The 18,227-nt window shown below is 44.7% G+C and overlaps 1 protein-coding gene across 1 annotated transcript in view; it reads left to right on the top strand.

Annotated features, from left to right (window-relative positions):
• The window catches only part of RAB4A (RAB4A, member RAS oncogene family), a 29,059-nt gene extending 14,857 nt beyond the window's left edge, over nucleotides 1–14,202 (top strand). Inside the window, exons 7-8 of the mRNA XM_024765605.1 lie at nucleotides 3,085–3,219; nucleotides 7,834–14,202. Of these exons, the coding sequence (XP_024621373.1) occupies nucleotides 3,085–3,200 (116 nt within the window). The 3' untranslated portion in view covers nucleotides 3,201–3,219; nucleotides 7,834–14,202. The remainder of the gene's footprint in view (nucleotides 1–3,084; nucleotides 3,220–7,833) is intronic.
• The last annotated feature ends 4,025 nt before the right edge of the window (nucleotides 14,203–18,227 follow it).

The raw sequence follows: 18,227 nt of genomic DNA on the forward strand, positions 1-18,227 counted from the left end.
GTGGACATTCAGTTTTTAATTGATTCATTAAAATATCTGAATGCCTGTTCTTTGTCAGGTGCTGGGATACAGAAATAAATTAATCACAACCCTTGCCCTCAAGAAACTGTCTTTCATGGGAAGCAGTCAAAAGATACTTACAATACGGTGTGGTCGATACAGTAACTGAGAAGCGCACAGGATCTTGGGGCACACGAAGAAGGAGAACCTACCTGCTTAGGAGGTGATATCAGGAAGGGCTTCCAGGAGGAGGTGGTGACCAAGCTCAGGCTGTCAAGTGTGGGGAGGGGAGGCCAGCAGGGACAGCGCTAGTGGACACTGGGGGAGAAGTTGAAGTTTCTAGAACAGAAGGACCACAGCGGGGAATGGCAGGAGAGAAGGCTGAGGAGAGGCAGCAGCCAGGCGAGGGATCGTGATCCGGGACCTAGAACTTTACCCTGTAAAGCGTGACCGAGTCTCCGCCCTGCCTGTATGCTAGAGCCTCCTGGGATGCATAAAAGTTTGAATTCCAAGACCCGCCCCTAGAGATGCTGAATTAGGCCTTCAGCATCAGATTTTAAAACGCTCTCTCGTGTGATTAATTCTGATGTTCGTCCACGACTGAGCACTGCGGTAGGGGTGAGTGGCCATTCAGGGGCGGGGGCCGTGAATGACGTGGTCAGATTGTGGCTGGAGGCAGATCGTGTGTGTGGGTGGTCACATCAGGGACATACTGGAGGGAGCCCAGGGCCGATGGCCAGGATAGCAACAAAGGCATGTTTGAGTAATCCGAAAAAAGATGCCTGATTAAAGCTTTATCGAGGATGTGGAAGCGGAGACGAAGAGGCATAGATGAATCCAAGAAACGTTTTGGCAGTGGCGTCGTGACTCAGATGCTAACTAGCGGGGCGGGGCCGTTGCCTCTGGGGAGGGGCCTGAGAGGTGGGGTCAGGGAGGGAGGAGGGGCCGAGGGCAACTAGGTGTCACACCTGGGTAACTCGGGGACCCAGAGGGTCATGGCAGAGCCAGAGGGCAAGCCGGTTCAAGGGAATCAAGATGCTTCTGTTTTGGAGTGTTCCCTGGGCAGCGTCGCTGGGACAAACGCGAGGAGGCATGCAGGAGGCTGTGGGGAGAATTCCTGGCTGGGGTGTCTGCTTGGGAGCCATCAGCCTGTAGGAGTAGTGGCAACTCTGGAAGGAGCGAGACCACGCAGCGATCAGTAGAGAGTGGGGAGGGCAGTGGCCCAGAGCGAAGCCCTGGAGATCGGAGGATGAGAGAGAGGAGGGGGAAGTCAGAGGTATATGAAGAGACCCGGGAACGTGGGTATCACTTTAGCCGAGCTTCAGCCAAAGGGTTGTTCGTTATCAAATGCATCAGAGGAAAGTCTCATGAGCCAAGACGTGAGCTGAAAAGTGTCCGGTGGGGCGGGCAGTAGGAAGCCACCAGTCATCTTTACCAGCGGAATGACAAGGAGAAGACAGGGGGTGGCGGAGCATCAAGAGGGGGTGAGGGAGCGGAGCCTGGCCCCTCCCCGGAGGACGGTTAATTCAACGAGAGGTTTCAGTAAATGACGCGAGAGGAGAGAGAGGGACGGAAAGGAGAGAAGGCGGGAGGGGAGCGGACGGAGAAGGTAGGGGCCGGCGAGGTAGTGGGAGAGCGCCAGGGTCCCAGACGGCGGGCTGGGCTCAGCAGGAACAGGGCCGCTTCATCCTCCTGTGGTCTTTTGACCTGAAAACAGCAAAAATTTCCTCAAGCTGGTACAGAACTGTTATTTTTAAAGACTAGAGCCTCAGTAGTTGTCATGAAAATCGGTGTGATGTTGAGTGTTAGCAAGCTCAACACGGGCTTTTCTTTAGCTTACCTCCCCCTTTGGTGTCCACCCTTGAACACAGCGTGTGTGAGCTCATTCATATAAAGCTTTCAGGATCTTTTTCTTCTGAGGTCATCCAAATCATAGTTACATCAGATAAAAAACTATAAGGACACGTTAGAACTCTTCAGCAGTACTTTTTTTTTTTTTTAGATTTTATTGACGTATAGTTGATTTACAGTGTTGTGTTCATTTCTGTTGTACGGCAAAGTGATTCAGTTAGTTATACATATATATTCTTTTTCCTATTCTTTTCCATTATGATTTGTCACAGGATATTGAATATAGTTCCCTGTGCTCTACAGTAGGACCTTGTTGTTTATCCATTTCAGCAGTACTTTTTAATTTTAGTTTTCTAAAGAGGCAGTACATTCATCTGGTTCAAAAACCATTATTTTCTCCCCTCCTTTTTATACAAAAGTTAGCACACTATGAACTCTGCACTTACTCTACCTACCAGTGATGACACATCAGTATTTAGAGACTTCCATATACATATATATATGCTAATGTACATGTGTGTGTGTATGTAGTGTTCAGTTTTGTGTATTGCCATAATTTATTTAACCAGTCTACTTTGGACATTTGAGTTGTTGCCAGTATTTTGCTGTAACAAAAAATGTTGCAGTAAATAACCTTTTGTATATCATTTCACATGTGTGTGAGTGTATGTATAGGATAAGTTCCCAGAAGTGGGTTTGCTGCGTTAAAGAACACAAGCATTTGGAAGTTAGGTAGAAGCTGTCGAATTCCTCCATCGGGGTTGTAGCAGTTTATCATCCCACTAGTAGCGAATGAAGGTGTTTATTTCACTAAAGCCACACCCACAGGGTGTATTATCATACGTGGGTTTTTACCAGTCTCATAAGTGAAAAATGGTATCTTTTTTAATTTGTGGTTTAATTTTAAATTAAATCTTTGTATACATAATATATTCACATAATTCCAAATCCAGAAAGTGCAGGAGAGGATAGAGTGAGCTACCCTCTGTTACCCCGTCTCCTGTCCCCTTGCTATCTAGAGCTCTTTTTTGAAGTCAGCCATTATTACCAGTTCTTTATGTATCCGTCCAAAGAGGTTTTTATGCCCATACAAGCAAACGTGTGTATTTTTTCCTCTGTATTCAAAATTGTGTTGTATATACACAGTGTTCTACGCTTTGCTTTTTTCACTTAATATATTGTGGGGATCACAGAAACATGAAAACGTTTTCTAAAGACTTGCTTGGTCCTCAGGTGAGCTGGACCCAGAAAGAATGGGCTCAGGTATTCAGTATGGAGATGCTGCCTTGAGACAGCTGCGGTCTCCACGCCGCGCACAGGCCCCGAGCGCACAGGAGTGCGGCTGCTGAAGCAGCGCAGGGAGCACAGGTAGGTGCCTGCGTCACGGCGCCCTGCCGCCTTCGGCCTCGCCCTCTGTTCGCCACCCATAGCCCCGCACAGGCTTAGAGGTGGAGGCTGTCACTGCTTTTTGCAGCCGCGTTACGAAAAGGAGAGGTGATTGCATAATTAAAAGTTAGAGATTCTCAGCAGTGAGAATCTCTGCTCACACGTTCTTCTCAAGCTCACACGGAACACTCACCAAAACAGACCACATCCTGGGCCATAAAACACACCTGAACACATTTAAAAGAATAGAAATCATCCAGTGTCTGCTCTCAGACCACAGTGGAATTAAACTAGAAATCAGTAACAGAAAGCTAACTGGAAAATCCAAAATGCGTGGGGATTAAACAACATACTTCTAAATAACACATGAGTGAAAGAAGCAATCTCAAGGGAAATGTAAGAATATTTTGAACTAAATGAAAAAACACAACTTATCAAAATTTGGGAAGATTCAACACAAACAGTACTTAGAGTGAAACTTACAGCATTGAGTGCATGTACTAGAAAAGAAGAAAGGTCTAAGTACCATCATATAAGTGTCCACCATAGAAAACGAGAAAAAGAAGAGCAAATTAAAGCCAGAGTAGGCAGAAGAAAAGGAATAATAAAATTAGAGCAGGAGATCAATAGAGAAAAATCAACGAAGCCAAAGCCGGCTCCTTGAAAAAGACCAGTAAAATCAGTGACTCTAGCCGGGCTAAGGGAAATTATATATATATATAATTACTAATATCAGAAATGAAAGAGGGGGCATCACTGCAGATTCTATGGACATTAAAAGGATAATAAGGGAATGCTATGAACAACTCTGTGCCCACAAATTTGCTGACCTGCATGAAATAAACCAATTCTATCAAAGACACAATTTGCCAAAACTTATACAAGAACAAATACACAATCTGAATAGGCCTGTATCTATTAAAGAAATTGAACCAATAATTAATAATCTTCCAAAACAGAAAGCACCAGGCCCACACGGGTTCACGGGTGAATTCCACCAAACATTTAAGGAAGAAACTGTACCAGTTCTCTTCAGTCTCTTTCACAGAACAAAAGCAGACAGAACACTTCCTAACTCATTCTATGAGGCCGGCATTACCCTAATTCCAAAACCGGACAAAGACATTACAAGAAAAGAAAACTACACACTAGTATCTCCTGTGAACACAGATGCAAAAATTCTCAACAAAATGTTAGATTGAATCCAACAATGTATACAAAGAATTACATCCTTCCAAGTGGGATTTATCCCAGGTATGCAGGGCTGGTTCAACATTCCAAAATCAATTAATGTAATCGTCACATCAACAGGGAACAAAAATCACATGATTTCATCAAGAGATGCAGAGAAATCATTTGACAAAATCCAATATCCATTCACAATGAAAGCTCTCAGTAAAGTAGGAATAGAGGGGAATCTCCTCAACTTAATAAAGAAAATCTACCCAAAACCTACTGCTAACATCCTGCTTAATGGTGAGAAAGTTGAAGCTTTCCTATTAATATCAAGGCAAGGAGGTCCCCTCTCACCATCATACTGGAGGTCCTAGCTAATGCAATAAGAAAAGGAAATAAAAGGTACACAGACTGGGAAGAGAGAAATTAACTAACTTTGTTGGCTGATGATAATCTGTGTAGAAAATCCAAAAAATCCACAAACTATATAAATGATTATGTAGCACAGTTGCAAGATACAAGGTTAATATACAAAAGTCCATCACTTTTCTCTATGCCAGCAATGAACAAGTGCAATTCGAAATGAAAAACACAATACCCCTCACATTAGCATCCCCCCAAAAAGGAAATAGGTAGAACTCTAACAACATCTATATGAGGAAAACCAAACTGATTCCGAAGTCTATGTGGAGAGGAGACAAAAGACCCATAATAGCCAACACAGTATTGAGGGAGAAGAACAAAGTTGAAGGACTGTTACTACCCAACTCCAAAACACTATAAAGCCACAGTAGTCAAGACAGTATGGTATTGGTGAAATAATAGACAAGTAGATCAATGGAACAGAATAGAGAGCCCAGAAATACACCCACATACTGATGTTTGATAAAGGAGCAAAGGCAATACAATGGAGCAGAAATAGTCTTTTCAACAAATGGTGCTAGAACAACTGGACATCCATGCAAAAAAATGAATCTACATACCAGACCTTGTACCCTTCACAAAAATTAACTCCAAATGGATCGTAGACCTAAATGTAAAATGCAAAACTATAAAACTCCTAGAAGATAAAAGAAAATGTAGATGACCTAGGGTGTGGTGATGACTTTTTAGACACAGCACTAAAGACACAATCCATGAAAGAAATAATTGGTAAGCTGGACTTCATGAAAAATAAAAACTTCTGCTCTGCAAAAGACAACGTCAAGAGAATTAGTAGCCAAGCTATAGACCAGGAGAAAATATTTGTGAAACACATACCTGATAAAGGACTGTTAAACGTAAATACACAAAGACCTCTTAAAACACAACAGTAAGAAAACAACCCAATTTAAAAACGGGCCAAAGACCTTAACAGACACCTCACCAAAGAAGATATCCAGATGGCAATAAGTATACAAAAACATACTCCGTATCATATGCCATCAAGGAGAAAGCAAAGTAAAACAATGAGATCTCACTACAAGCCTACTAGAATGGCCACAGTCCAAGACCCTGACAGCGCCAAATGCTGGTGAGGATGTAGAACAATAGGAATTCTTGTTCATTGTTGGTGGGAATGCAAAATGGTGCAGCCACTTTAGAAGACAGCTTGGCATTTTCTTATAAAACTAACCTTAGGACTTCCCTGGTGGTGTAGTGCTTAAGAATCCACCTGCCAATGCAGGGGACACGGGTTCGATCCCTGGTCTAGGAAGATCCCACATGCCGCGGAGCAGCTAAGCCCATGTGCCACAACTACTGAGCCCGAATGCTACACTACTGAAGCCCGTTCTCCTAGAGCCCGTGCTCCGCAACAAGAGAAGCCACCACCGCAATGAGAAGCCCGCATACTGCAACAAAGACCCAGCGCAGCCAAAAATAAAAATTAAATTAAAAAAAAAAGAGTAATGCTTAAAAATAAATAAATAAATTAGCAAGACATGTTTATAATCAATGTTTAAACTGTCAATCGTATAACATGGGTAAAACCATTAGGTAGGTAGGTAGATAGATAGGTAGGTAGATAGATGAATGAAACTAAACATACTCTTACTGTATGATCCAGGAGTCTCACTCCTTGCTATTAACCCAAAGGAGTTGAAAACTTATGTCCACACAAAAACCTGCACATGGATGTTTATAGCAGCGTTATTCATAATTGCCAAAGCTTGCAAGCAAACAGGATGTCCTTCGGAAGGCAAATGGGTAAACTGCGGTCTATCCAGACAATGGAATATTATTCAGCACTAAAAAGAAATGAGCTGTCAAGCCTTCGAGGCATATAACTAAGTGGAAGAAGCCAATCTGGGGATTTTCCCGGAGGTGCAGTGGTTAAGACTCTGCGCTTCCAATGCAGGAGGCACAGGTTCAAGCCTTGGTCGGGGAACTAAGATCCCACATGCCATGCGGTGCGGCCAAAAAAAAAAAAGAAGCCAATCTGAAAAGGCTACATACTGCATGATTCCAACTATGTGACATCCTGGAAAAGGCACAACTCTGGAGACAGGGGAAAGATCAGGGGCTGGGGATGGGAGGGATGAATAGGCAGAGCACAGAGGATTTGGGGAGAGTGAAAAGACTCTGTATGATACCATGTGATGGATCCGCGTCATCATGTATCTGTCCAAACCCCTAGAACGTAGAACACCAAGAGTGAGCTGTAATTTAACTATGGATTTGGGGTGGTTATGAATTGTCAGTGTAGGCTCATCAGCTGTAACAAAGGTACCGTCTGGTGGGGACGTTGATAACGGGGGAGGCTGTGTATGTGTGAAGGCAGGGGGTTTTTGGGAACTCTACATACTTCTCCCGCCTCAATTTTGCTTCGAAGCTAAAACTGCTCTAAAAAAATAAAATCTTAAGAAAAAAATCCTAAAGCACTGAAACAACACAATGAAGAGTTTTGGCTAATAAGCCAACATGGGAATTAAAATGGAATAAATACATAATTAAATAAATCCAAAAGAAGGCAGGAAAAGAGGAAAAAAGGAAGTAAAGAACAGATGGGGAAAATATAAAACAAATAGCAAAATGCTAGATTAAACCCAGCCTTACCAATTTAAAAAAAAAATTAGATTCTCTGCTTGAAAGAATTTATAGGAAATCCTTAATGCACTTGCTCAGAAAGGAAAGTTGATGGGAGTGATTGAGTTAGAGGTTCTTCTCCCTATATGTCAGTGACGAGTCTTTTCCTGGGTTCACTGAAGTCTAAATGAATGTGCCTGTAGCTAAGGCTCATTTATAAAATTTGCAAGTAGAGATTTTAACTTTCTAAAGCTTCCTCTTTTTTATGTGTAGTCAACATTATCTAATATGCCTAGGTAAGTTTAAATAAAAATTGGAGGTATTCATTCACTAGTTCCCTTTGTGACTTTAATCGATGTTTGTTTGTACATTTTTAGTCATGCATATTTCTAAATTGTTCTTAATATTTTTTAGGTGTTCATACAGTGGTATTTGGGACACAATTGTTGGCGCTTGAAGAAGTTTTTTTTTTTTTAGCCACCATCTTTTTCTACTTTAAATGGAAGTAGATCTTTGTGCAAAAAAAATAATTTGGATTGTTATGCAAGCTAGTAGATGTGGCACAGCAAACGTACAATAAATCCAGTTCAGTGGACAAGACCATTAAATGTACACATGTATGTAAAAATGTTCCATTCCGAATCCTGGCCGCGTACTGCATATATGCTACTCCAGTACGTCTCCACAGCATGGTATCTGATGTATGGTATGATGGATAGAGCGTTGCACCAAATGCAGTCTAATACTTTATTTTTTTTTAATCGTCTGAACTAAAACCTGTTCATTGTGAGGTGTGCTTTGATCATCGTGTCGGTTATATGGCACAGTTGGTTATGTTTATGACCTGATATTCAGAGACTCTGGCATTGATCGCCAGTGCAGCGCTTAGTTAATTCCATTTACCACAGTCCACAAGGTGTTATGTGAGCCACACTCGAAATACTAGATCAGTAGTTACTCACGTACCAAAGCAAAATGAAAAATGGAGTTTTTCCATGAACTTTACACTGTCCAGCACCCTGTTGATTTTAAAGTATCTTCATCAGACCAGTTCAGGAAGTAGAGCTGAGCACCGGCTCTACAGGCACTGTGATTAGTACTAAAGATGCTGGTACCTTTAACCAAACTTCCTAGGCAAGCGATCTACTCTCAGCATCTGGTCAGTGCAATAGATGAACCATGTACCAGGGGCTGCTCAACCTGGTCCCAGTTTGCTGAACCACCTGGTCTCCCTGTTAGAAAACACATCGTTTGCTACTGTGCTTTTTCTGGGATTCAGTATTAGAGCATCACTGCCTCTTTTTTAGTCTTTTGTTGTTTTGTGTTCATTTTAAGGCAACCCACTAAATCAAGTTAATTTTAAAGGGACACCACTAAGAAGTTTCTGTACAACTTTTGCCTTATGACAGTTATCAAGTTAACATGTTTTTAATTCTCATGAGTTATATTGAAGTCTAATATATATTGTATTACAAAGACTTGTTCTAATATTTTAAAATGTTTATGCAAAAACTATATAATAGAACTTCTCTTTAAAGTTAAAATACAGCACTACTTAAAGCTGAAAGGTTTAAAAGCATTCTTCACCTTACATGTGTTCTTCCACTGTGACATTTAGCTGCAGACTGGTAAATTTCATTACCTTTAGGTTGGAAGCTGCCTACTGCTTTTGTTGTTTTAACCAACAGAGCACAGCAGCACTACGAACTCTGGGAAGTGACTTGGATAAAAATATCAGGATATAGCTGTTTTACGTACCTTAATTTTGCTTCTTTTATGTCTCGAATATTTGATTTTGAAAAGTCAGGATATGAAGCAAATTCTCAGACTGAGCTGCTTCTTGGACCTCGCTAGAAGAATGTTTCATTCAGTATCTCATTTACAGTGGGTTTGCAAGCTGCTCGTTTTGGGACAGCTTTTTGCATGGGGTAGGAGCATGTCTGTTTGACCACATCAGTTTATTCAAAAGCAAAAAAATTTTTTAAATAAGATAAATGTTAAGTTGATTTATAAGTGAGCCTGTTAATTAAACCCCAGGTACTGCATATAATTCCACATCCCTTGACCAATAAAAGTTGCTGGAGAACCAAACCATGGTGGTTCTTAATAAAGGCCTTTAGGAAAAATGAAGAGGGGAGAAGATGTGATATTTGGTCCGTGGAGTGTTTTCCAACACCACCAACCAATCCTCTGATTCTTCACACACCAGATGGGTTCTGTTCTGACCCTGTCTACCCGGAGATGGCATCAGATTCCATAGGTTAAGGGCTGAGTCGGCATCACCACCACTACCACCACCCGCCCCCAGACACACACTGCAGATGTCAGTCACCCGTCCAGGTTGTTACCTGTGCTTCTCACCTACGAGCACAGGTTAAGTGCTAAGGTTAAGTCAGCACTAAGTCTGAGGTTCCCACGACCCCCTCCTCGGGTTTGATTAACTTCTAGAGCAGCTCACAGGACTGAGAGAAACGGTTTCCTTACGAGATTACTGGCTTATTGCAAAGGACATTAAAGGATACAAATGAACAGCAGACGGGGAGATACATAGGGCCAGGTCTGGAAGGGTACCGGGCACAGGAGCTTCTGTCCCCGTGGAGTTTCGGGTGCACCACCCTCGCGGCACATGGATGTCTTCCTGTTCACCAACCCGGAAGCTCAGAAGCTCCTCAAATCCTGCTGTTCAAGAATTTTTCTAGAGCTTAATCTCCAACATCCCCCTTCCCTGAGGCCAGTGGGTGGAACTAAAAGTTCCTTCGATCTTTCTAGTGACCAGCCCCACACTGAGGCTCTCTAGGGGACACACCTGAAGTCAGTTCATTAGCATAAACTCTGCTCACAAGGGACCCCTAAAACTCAGGAAATTCTAAGGGTTTTAGGAGCTTTGTGTCGGGAACCAGAGATAAAGACCAAATATATCTAGTTACAAATGTTATGTATGTATTTCCCACAACTTACTAAGTTTTCAGGATGCTCTTAATTTACATATCTAGAAAAGCATTTTCTCAGTCTTCCTAGAAAAAGATTCTACACTCCATCTGGACTTGAGATTATAATATATTCTTTCACAGTCCAGCATTTAAGTGAAAATGAAAACATCACAATTTGGGAAACTATAACGGTTTTTTGAAAACATATTACTTGTGACTTATGTAAGAGTTTTTGAAATCTTTAAGAACATTGATTCCTAGCAGATCAGTATCATTCAGGGTGAAGAAAGTGCGAAAATTAGTAATTTAAATGATTTATAATTCATACCATGACACAGTAGATGGTTCTTTATTTTCTGTCAAATTTGTCTTTTTTTTTTTGCTTTTTTTGGAGGGGAAAATTAGAGGGACTTTAAAACACCTGTAAAGTTTAAAATAACTTTTTGTGCTAGCTGTAAAGTGATTTCTCTTTACTAATCAGTCTACCTGTGCACCTACAGACAATCTGAGTTTATCCCAGTTGTTGCTTGGTCGCTTCCTGATTGTATTTACTTCTTTAAGGAGTTGCTTTTAGAATTGTAGAGGGATTTATCTGAGAACGCTCAACGTGCCAGCTTCAGAAAGAGGAGTCATTTGCCGGCCATCACCCTCTAAGGTCAGCAACGGACTTATGGGAGTGTTTGAACTTAAACAAACAAGTGTGGAGGAAATAGCACATAGAACCACTGTAGCAGCTAGCTTCCACAACTGTCCGCATTATGCCAATCTTGTTTTATCTACTGTACCTTTGCCCCACTTTTTTTATGCTGTAATATTTGGAAACACCCAAGACATCTGTCATTTCACCCAAAAATAGTTCAGTATGCATCTCTGACAAGAATATATTTTTTTAATTTTATATAATCAACATACCATTGGGAACTTCATAAAAGATACTGTTACAAGCCAAGAATGGCTATGCTTTTTTTTCTTGCAATTATATAAAGTTGTCTTTCTGGCATGTATCGAAGACGCACATCTTTAATCCAGCATTACGGGCGGTCATTTCCCAACATGTGGCTAATTGTACTGGAAGTCCTGTCCCCGAGCCCAGGGGACAGTTGTACCTTCAGCAGGGACACGGGGCAGCCAGCCTGCCACCCACAGCCAGCGCAGCTTCAGAGTGGTGGGACCCCTCGCCGAACTGGTTGTTAGACCTTCTCAGTATCACACTTGCTGCTGTAGTAATGTGAGGCCCACCTAATTTAATCACCTCAGCATGTCTACATGAAGGACGTATTGAACTTGACCCATGCATCTCCGGAAGTTACGCTACCAAGTGTGAAGCGGGTCGAGCTCGCAATAATGTCAGCATATGCTCCTTCATCCTAGAGCACGCTGCCCTTCACCTGCGGGAACTGGATGAAAAACAGATAAGCCTGTGCTCTGACAGCTCCTTTCTCTAACTTCTTGATGTCATGTGTAAATTTCATTTTAAAGAAAAGCTAGCATTTTCAGAAAAACACTAAATTTCTGAGTATGTCACATTCCAAAATGCCATAGAAATAATTATGTTCACTAAATATTTAAGGTCAACTAACTCTGTGTGAGAGTAAAGTGCTAAGTTCTGTACGTTGGGTGGGGAGCCGTCAAACCATTTTACATTGACTAGGAAAATTTGTGATGTGATTCATTTGGGCTAAGTCCACCACACCATCCTCCTTTCCAGAAAAGTCACCATGTTGGTTTCTGTGGCTATAAACATCTGTCACATGCCCTCATGCTATGCCTATTTCCTGGGGAAAATGGTGCTTTTATAGGACACTCTTGTGTTTCTCCAAATGCCCCTTGCTTTCTCATCGCCTCTCTGCCTTTGCATGGACTGTGTTTCACTGCCCTCACCCGTAACGCTCCCTGCAGGTGGTCCAGGTCTGTCAGGCTGCAGCCCCCTTGTCCTGACGGGTGCAGCTGGGAGCCCTCAGTAACCCTCTCCCACTCCTGACACGTGCAGACACACCGCTCCAGTCCTGCGCTGTCCTGACCTTGCTTTTGGTATCGGTCACGTTGGTCCGTAGATTGTCTTTATTTGTCTTCTCTACTGGGCTGAGACTTCCCTAGGAGAGGGCTGCCTTCTGTGTGCCTAGGGCCTGGCAAATAGAAAGGACTCCAGTGCTTGTGGAAAGGACAAATGATCAGAGTCAGTTGTGTCCCCAAGTCCTTCTAAAGTACCTGGATATCAAGCCTATCCACTGCAAGATGCCTGTTTTGCAGAATCTCCCAAAAGGTGGTTATCTGATCCTACTCAGTCCCTTCCTGTCTGGGAGGGAGTTTCGTAACTCCTAGAGCTCACTTTCAAATGGTATCACCAAGATGGCGAAGTAGGGAGACCCCGGTCTCCATCCCCCGACTCCCAACAAAGATCAACATATTAGCTATCCACAGAGAAAAACAGCTCTGGGAGAACTCGGGAGTCCACTTCAGAAACTTCAGCTGCTCAGTGGAACAAAAACCTGAAAATAATCACACAGAAAGGGAAGAACAGCTTCCTTTTGTCTGCATGACCCCATCCCGCAGGCCAGCACTGCTCAGCACCAAGAGGGAGCTCCCCAGCTAGAAGGAGTTCTCCTCCCCAGGAAAGGGGGGGTGGTGTGAGCGACTAGCTTCCCCAGCCTTTTGGGGCACCACACAAGGGACCTGTTCAGTTTCACCCCACCTAGAGACCAGCAAAGCAAAGTGTCAGCCGTGCAGCTGGAACAACCATGGTTCCTAGTGCCCTGCTCCGCAGAGGAGCCCGCCAGCTCTCAGTAGTTATCACCCCGTGGGTACTCCCATTCCTGGGCACCTGCTGCCTGAGTCCCTCCCCATTCTCCCCGGCCCCGCCAGCGCCCAGGATCTGCACTGGCAGCCTGCCCAGGCCTCTGCAGCTACATAGGTGCAAGATGCCCGCCTAGGCCCCTGCGGCTGACCCCCGTTGCCGGGCGCACGATGTGGCCAGCCCCTCCCAGCTGATCCCTGTCACCAACCTCCGCTGTTGTGTACACACCTGTGGGGAGATTCTGCAGCCCTAGGAGAGTACACCACCTGCCAGGGCCCCCGCAGCTGCCGTGGGCCCACGCTTGGCCCAAGCCCTCGCGACTGGCCCTGTTCCCCACCACTACGTGTGAGTCTGTGACCAGCCCCTGCCACTACACAGGCACCTGCAGCTGGTCTCCACAGCCAGGTGTGTGCACGCCTCCAACTCTGGCCATCACTGCTCCTGCCCTGTGCCCAAGCAGCTGAACCTGGAGGTACCACTGAGGAACCCACCGGCCCTTGCAGCCGCTGCAGAGCCCGCACAGTGCTTGCCGGGACCCAAACAGTTGCCTGAGCCAATGGCACAGTATCCCTCCCACCCAGACTACCCCCGACCCTGCACTTGGAACCCTGCACCACTAGGCCTGGGATCACAGGACACTCCAGCAGGCCCCCGCCTGCAGGTGAAGGTCTTTCCTTATACCAAAGTCAGCCCATAAAGTCCGGAAGAGATAGCTGCTTCTCCAAGTGCACAGATACCTATTAACAGCAAGACTGCAGGGATCACAAAGCATCGGGGAATCGTGAGACCACCAGAGGAACACGGCAAACTTCCGGTAACTCTCCGCAAAGAAATGGGGACACGTGAGTTGGCCAACAAAGAATTCAAAATAATTGTTCCAAAAATGAATGCTCAGAGAGCTACAAGAGAACACAGATAAAATCAGGAGAACAAAACGAGAAGTTCAACAAAGAGATAGAAAACATAAAAAAGAACCAAAAGAATTGAATACAGAGCTTCAACAGCAACAGAAGAAAGAAACAGTGAGCTTGAAGACATAGCATTGGAAATTATTCAAACAGAGAAGCAAAGTGGGGGGAACTTACAGGACACCGTTAAGAGACAGTCTGCACATCACTAGAGCCCTGGGAGGAGGAGAGAGGGAGGGAGAGCGGGAAGCTCGTTTAAAGAAATGATGGCTGAGAACTTCGCAATCCTTGGGAGGCGTTTGGAGTCCAAGATTCAGTCCACAACTCTCTTTCCAAGACACATGGTAATGAAACTGTCTGAAATCGTAACTCTCAGAGCAGCTTCTTCGTTTGCGACTGTTGACATCGGTGCCTAGTTACCCAGTTGTCTTGTTTTACATTCTAGGGTTAAGAGCTTTGCTGTTTAGGTTGCAGGTTTTGTTGTTTGGACCAGTATTTCTTGGGAACTCTGTCTGTGCACTCTTAGTTGGCCTCTTGGTACCTGACGGTACAGCCGGTGGGCAAGCAGGCGTCCAGACTGCTGTGCTGTCCGTGTGCACTGACCGGTCACTTGAGGCTGTGAGAAGCAGTAGAACAGACGATTTGTCGATAAACGTCTGCTTTCAGGGCTAGGCCTGCTCAGCTGTCCAAGACTTGTAGGATGGGCCATAAATGCCTGGGGTGAAATGTGTCGAATCTCTCAATTCTGTGAATTACACACACTCTGTTACAGTTGACAGGTCCTCACATTGAAGCAGAAGCCAGAGCTATGAAAACTTGTACCTTTTCGAAGCAGTAGGAGAGGAGTGGCAAATAATAGATTTCCTCCTCTAATTTTAAGATGAAATGATTTCACCTGAAGCTTCTAAATTTGGTTTTCTATTTAGGTTGTTTATACGTGTTTTTACCTGATTCTTCAAACTTCAGCCCTATCTGAGCCGTGAGAAATATACTTCTGTGCTTGGAGAAATCCAGGACCCAAGTGCTGCGTTGCTTGTTCAATGTGTCTCCGATCAAAGTATAGGATTTCATGCCCACTTTTCTTTTCTTCTTTTAAAAGAAAACATAGTTTATTGAGAAATTACTGGAGAATTTTTGTTTAACAGATTCCTCATTTTTAATACTGTCATTTGAAATGTCTATCGTAAAGCCTCGAAGGGGCATAGCACTTTTTTACAACTTAAAAGTGTTCTCACATTTAACATCTGATTTAACCTTCAAAATAGCCCTTCGCAGTGGCTCAGAGTACAGGGGCCCGAGAAGCAGAGGCCAGGGCTGCCACTCCCAGGAAGTAGACGGCAGGCCCCGGGGAACAGCCCTGTGGTCTCCACAGCAAGGCACAGTAGGACAAGGCACCGGGATTTCTGTTGAGTGGCACCTTTTTTTCTTCAAACTTCATGGAAATTTCAAACACACGTGTTTACTGGAATTTCAAGGACTATAAAGCGTTCTCATTTTAACTGGTAAGAGTGTTTTCCATGTTTAACATACCTTTAGTGCCAAGTGGTTGGAGGTGGGAAATAAGTTGATTTCATCACTGTGAAACCATGCTTTGATTTCAAAAGAAAAGAAAAAGAAACGTGCGAGCTTGATAACTTGCCTTTTTGTCCCTGCGTTCAGTACACTGAAAAGATCATCAATTAAAATGCATGACTGAAAATGCGTGCCAGCTGGTTTCCGAATGCTTGTCGCAGTCGTTTTGTATTTGGTGTCTAAGGCTGTGCCGAAGTCGCTTGTGAGTCGGGTATTTCTCTGTGAAGGTGAGGCGTGCCTGGGGGCCTGAGCCGAGGCTGCCGCCCTTCACCCGCAGGAGGGTGGTCTCTGCCTGCCGCCCCTCGCCCAGCAGCATCTCATGTCTGCAGTTACCGTGGCAACACTCCTGTGCTCTCTGCCCATAAACTCCTGAGCCGGCTGGCCCTCGTCTGTGCTGCTGCTTTTCTCTGTTTATTTGACTGAGTCCTTGAACAAGAATAGAAGAAAAATGTCCTTAGGTACTCGGCGTTTTTTTACTTGATCTGCAACTATCCGATTACTGTGCTCTGGCCTTCCTGTCTTCCTCTTTTTGTTTCCAGCAGTAACGTTGGCTTTAAGCACTAGCCCGTGACTTCAGACTTTTAGCCAATGTAGTTACGTTTGGGGATCCGTGTAGCGGCCTCGGCTTTAGGCCGGGTCTGGTGTTTGTCTCTGGGGATGTCGCGGTGAGATGGCGTCTCACCCGTTGTCAGAGCCATTCTCACAGGGTGACGCCACACAGCAGAGCACTCGGCTGGGCGTGGGTATGAGTCGAGTCCACGGAAAACGTCGTAGAAAGCACAGCGGGCAGCGTCGGGATCCATCCACAAGGGAGGGGTGTGTGGTGCCAGGCCGGGGCCCCCAGCAAGGCGGGCTGTTGGAGGGGGCTCTTGGCAGGAAGCAGGCATTTGCTCCTGACCCCCAGGATTCCTCTCAAGGAGCAGAAGGCAGCACAGAGAAGAACCTCCAGTTCCCTTGAAATCCTCAAGTGAAACAGGCTGTCTGTCTCGGGCCCTAGTCAACACCTAGGTCATAAAACCAGTAAAAGATGGATTAATGGCGATGTTAGCTGTCACAAGCAGTCACTCTTAACTGGTTCACACTACCGGTCACAGTCAACACGGCCAGTGTTTTGGGTTTAAGTTGAAGCGACACTCACAGCAAGATCCCGGGCAGCAGGCGTGGTGTCCCCTGCCCGTGGGCCACCGGGCTTCCTGAACCTGTGCAGGCGTGAGCAGAGAGCGTTGGCCGGGTCTTCCAGATGCTCAGGGCTGCCCGCACTTCCCTCTCCTCATTCCCCACCACCGTAGGAGCGCCGATGGGGGCAGCGTGTGGATGTGCCCCGTCTGCCCGGGATGCTGCGCTATGGTCACCTCCCTGGGCCCACGTGGGTACGTGGGGAAACGCTTAGGAGTGGAATTGCCAAGTCAAAGATGTGCTCCTTTTTAAGAGCCGTAAAGCCAAACTGCCCTCCAGAGAACTTGTGCCAATCTACCCTCCCACTAACAGTGCAGGAGGCCCAAACTTCAATCCATGCTGTACGTAAGAAGAAGCCGTTTTTTTAAAAATTAAGGTTTATATTTTGTATTATTAAATTTTAACCTTTGCCATACATACTGTGGCAGTCATGAAGAAGGTGTCCTTTAATCTATAAACAGCAGTCACAGGCTACAGGAGCACTGTTGTTACGGAGGGCACACCGTGGGCATCCCTGGGAAATCAGTCCTGCTGTGGAGGAAAGTGGAACAGAGTCTATGTGTCCCGATCAGAACACATGGAAAAGCCAGCAGCCTGGCTCACCTAAGGAAGCCCTGGTCCTTCTGAAAAACTCAGTAAGCTTCTATTGTTGGTGTAATCAAATTCAAATTTTATTCCTAGGAAAGGTTAGTTTTTATGGTGGAAATTCAGGATTTACACCTCACTATCCAAAAATCTACGTGTTTTGAATATGGTAAGGTTCAAAGCACCCTTCCAGCCAGGTTCAGGCCCAGGAGGCCCCTACAGGCCCCTAGCTGGCTCTGCCATCAGCCTAGCTTAACCACACACAGCTTGGAGTTTTCAGGGGGAGACATACCTTCCAAGAGTGGGTATTCAGTTTTGGGTTTGGTTTTTTTTTTCCTGTTTTCTCTAGGATTTTTTAGAATAGCTAATACATTCTTACATGTCAAAAATCAAAGCAGTATGGAAGGTCAGCCTGGGGCCTCCTTGCCTCTCCCTCACTCACTGCTCACCCCACACATACAGTAACCACTGGCTAGTGTGTGTATCCTTCCAGAGTTCCTTGATGTGGACACAGGTATTATTCCTCCTCTCTTCCTCAAACAAAAGGCAACATGTTACACACACTGTCTTTTTCCATCTATACTGCATCTTGGAGCTCTTGGCACGTCTGGGTACATTGAGAGCTTTCTCCTTCTTATCGAAGGCTGAATGATGTTCCATTGTGTGAATATGCCATGTTTTCTTTAACTACTTCCTTGCTGATGAACAGTTGGGTCATTTCCAATTCCCTGGTTCTTTTGAGGTAATTCCAAAATACATGATTAATGACAGCATCGTCAACTTCTGTCTTCACCCACATTTCTGTCTCCTTCCTTCATTCATTAGAAAAAGTAACAGCATTCC

The sequence above is a fragment of the Neophocaena asiaeorientalis genome, unplaced genomic scaffold, assembly GCF_003031525.2.
Source record: "Neophocaena asiaeorientalis asiaeorientalis breed wild unplaced genomic scaffold, Neophocaena_asiaeorientalis_V1.1 scaffold369, whole genome shotgun sequence".
Lineage (NCBI taxonomy): Eukaryota > Metazoa > Chordata > Mammalia > Artiodactyla > Phocoenidae > Neophocaena > Neophocaena asiaeorientalis.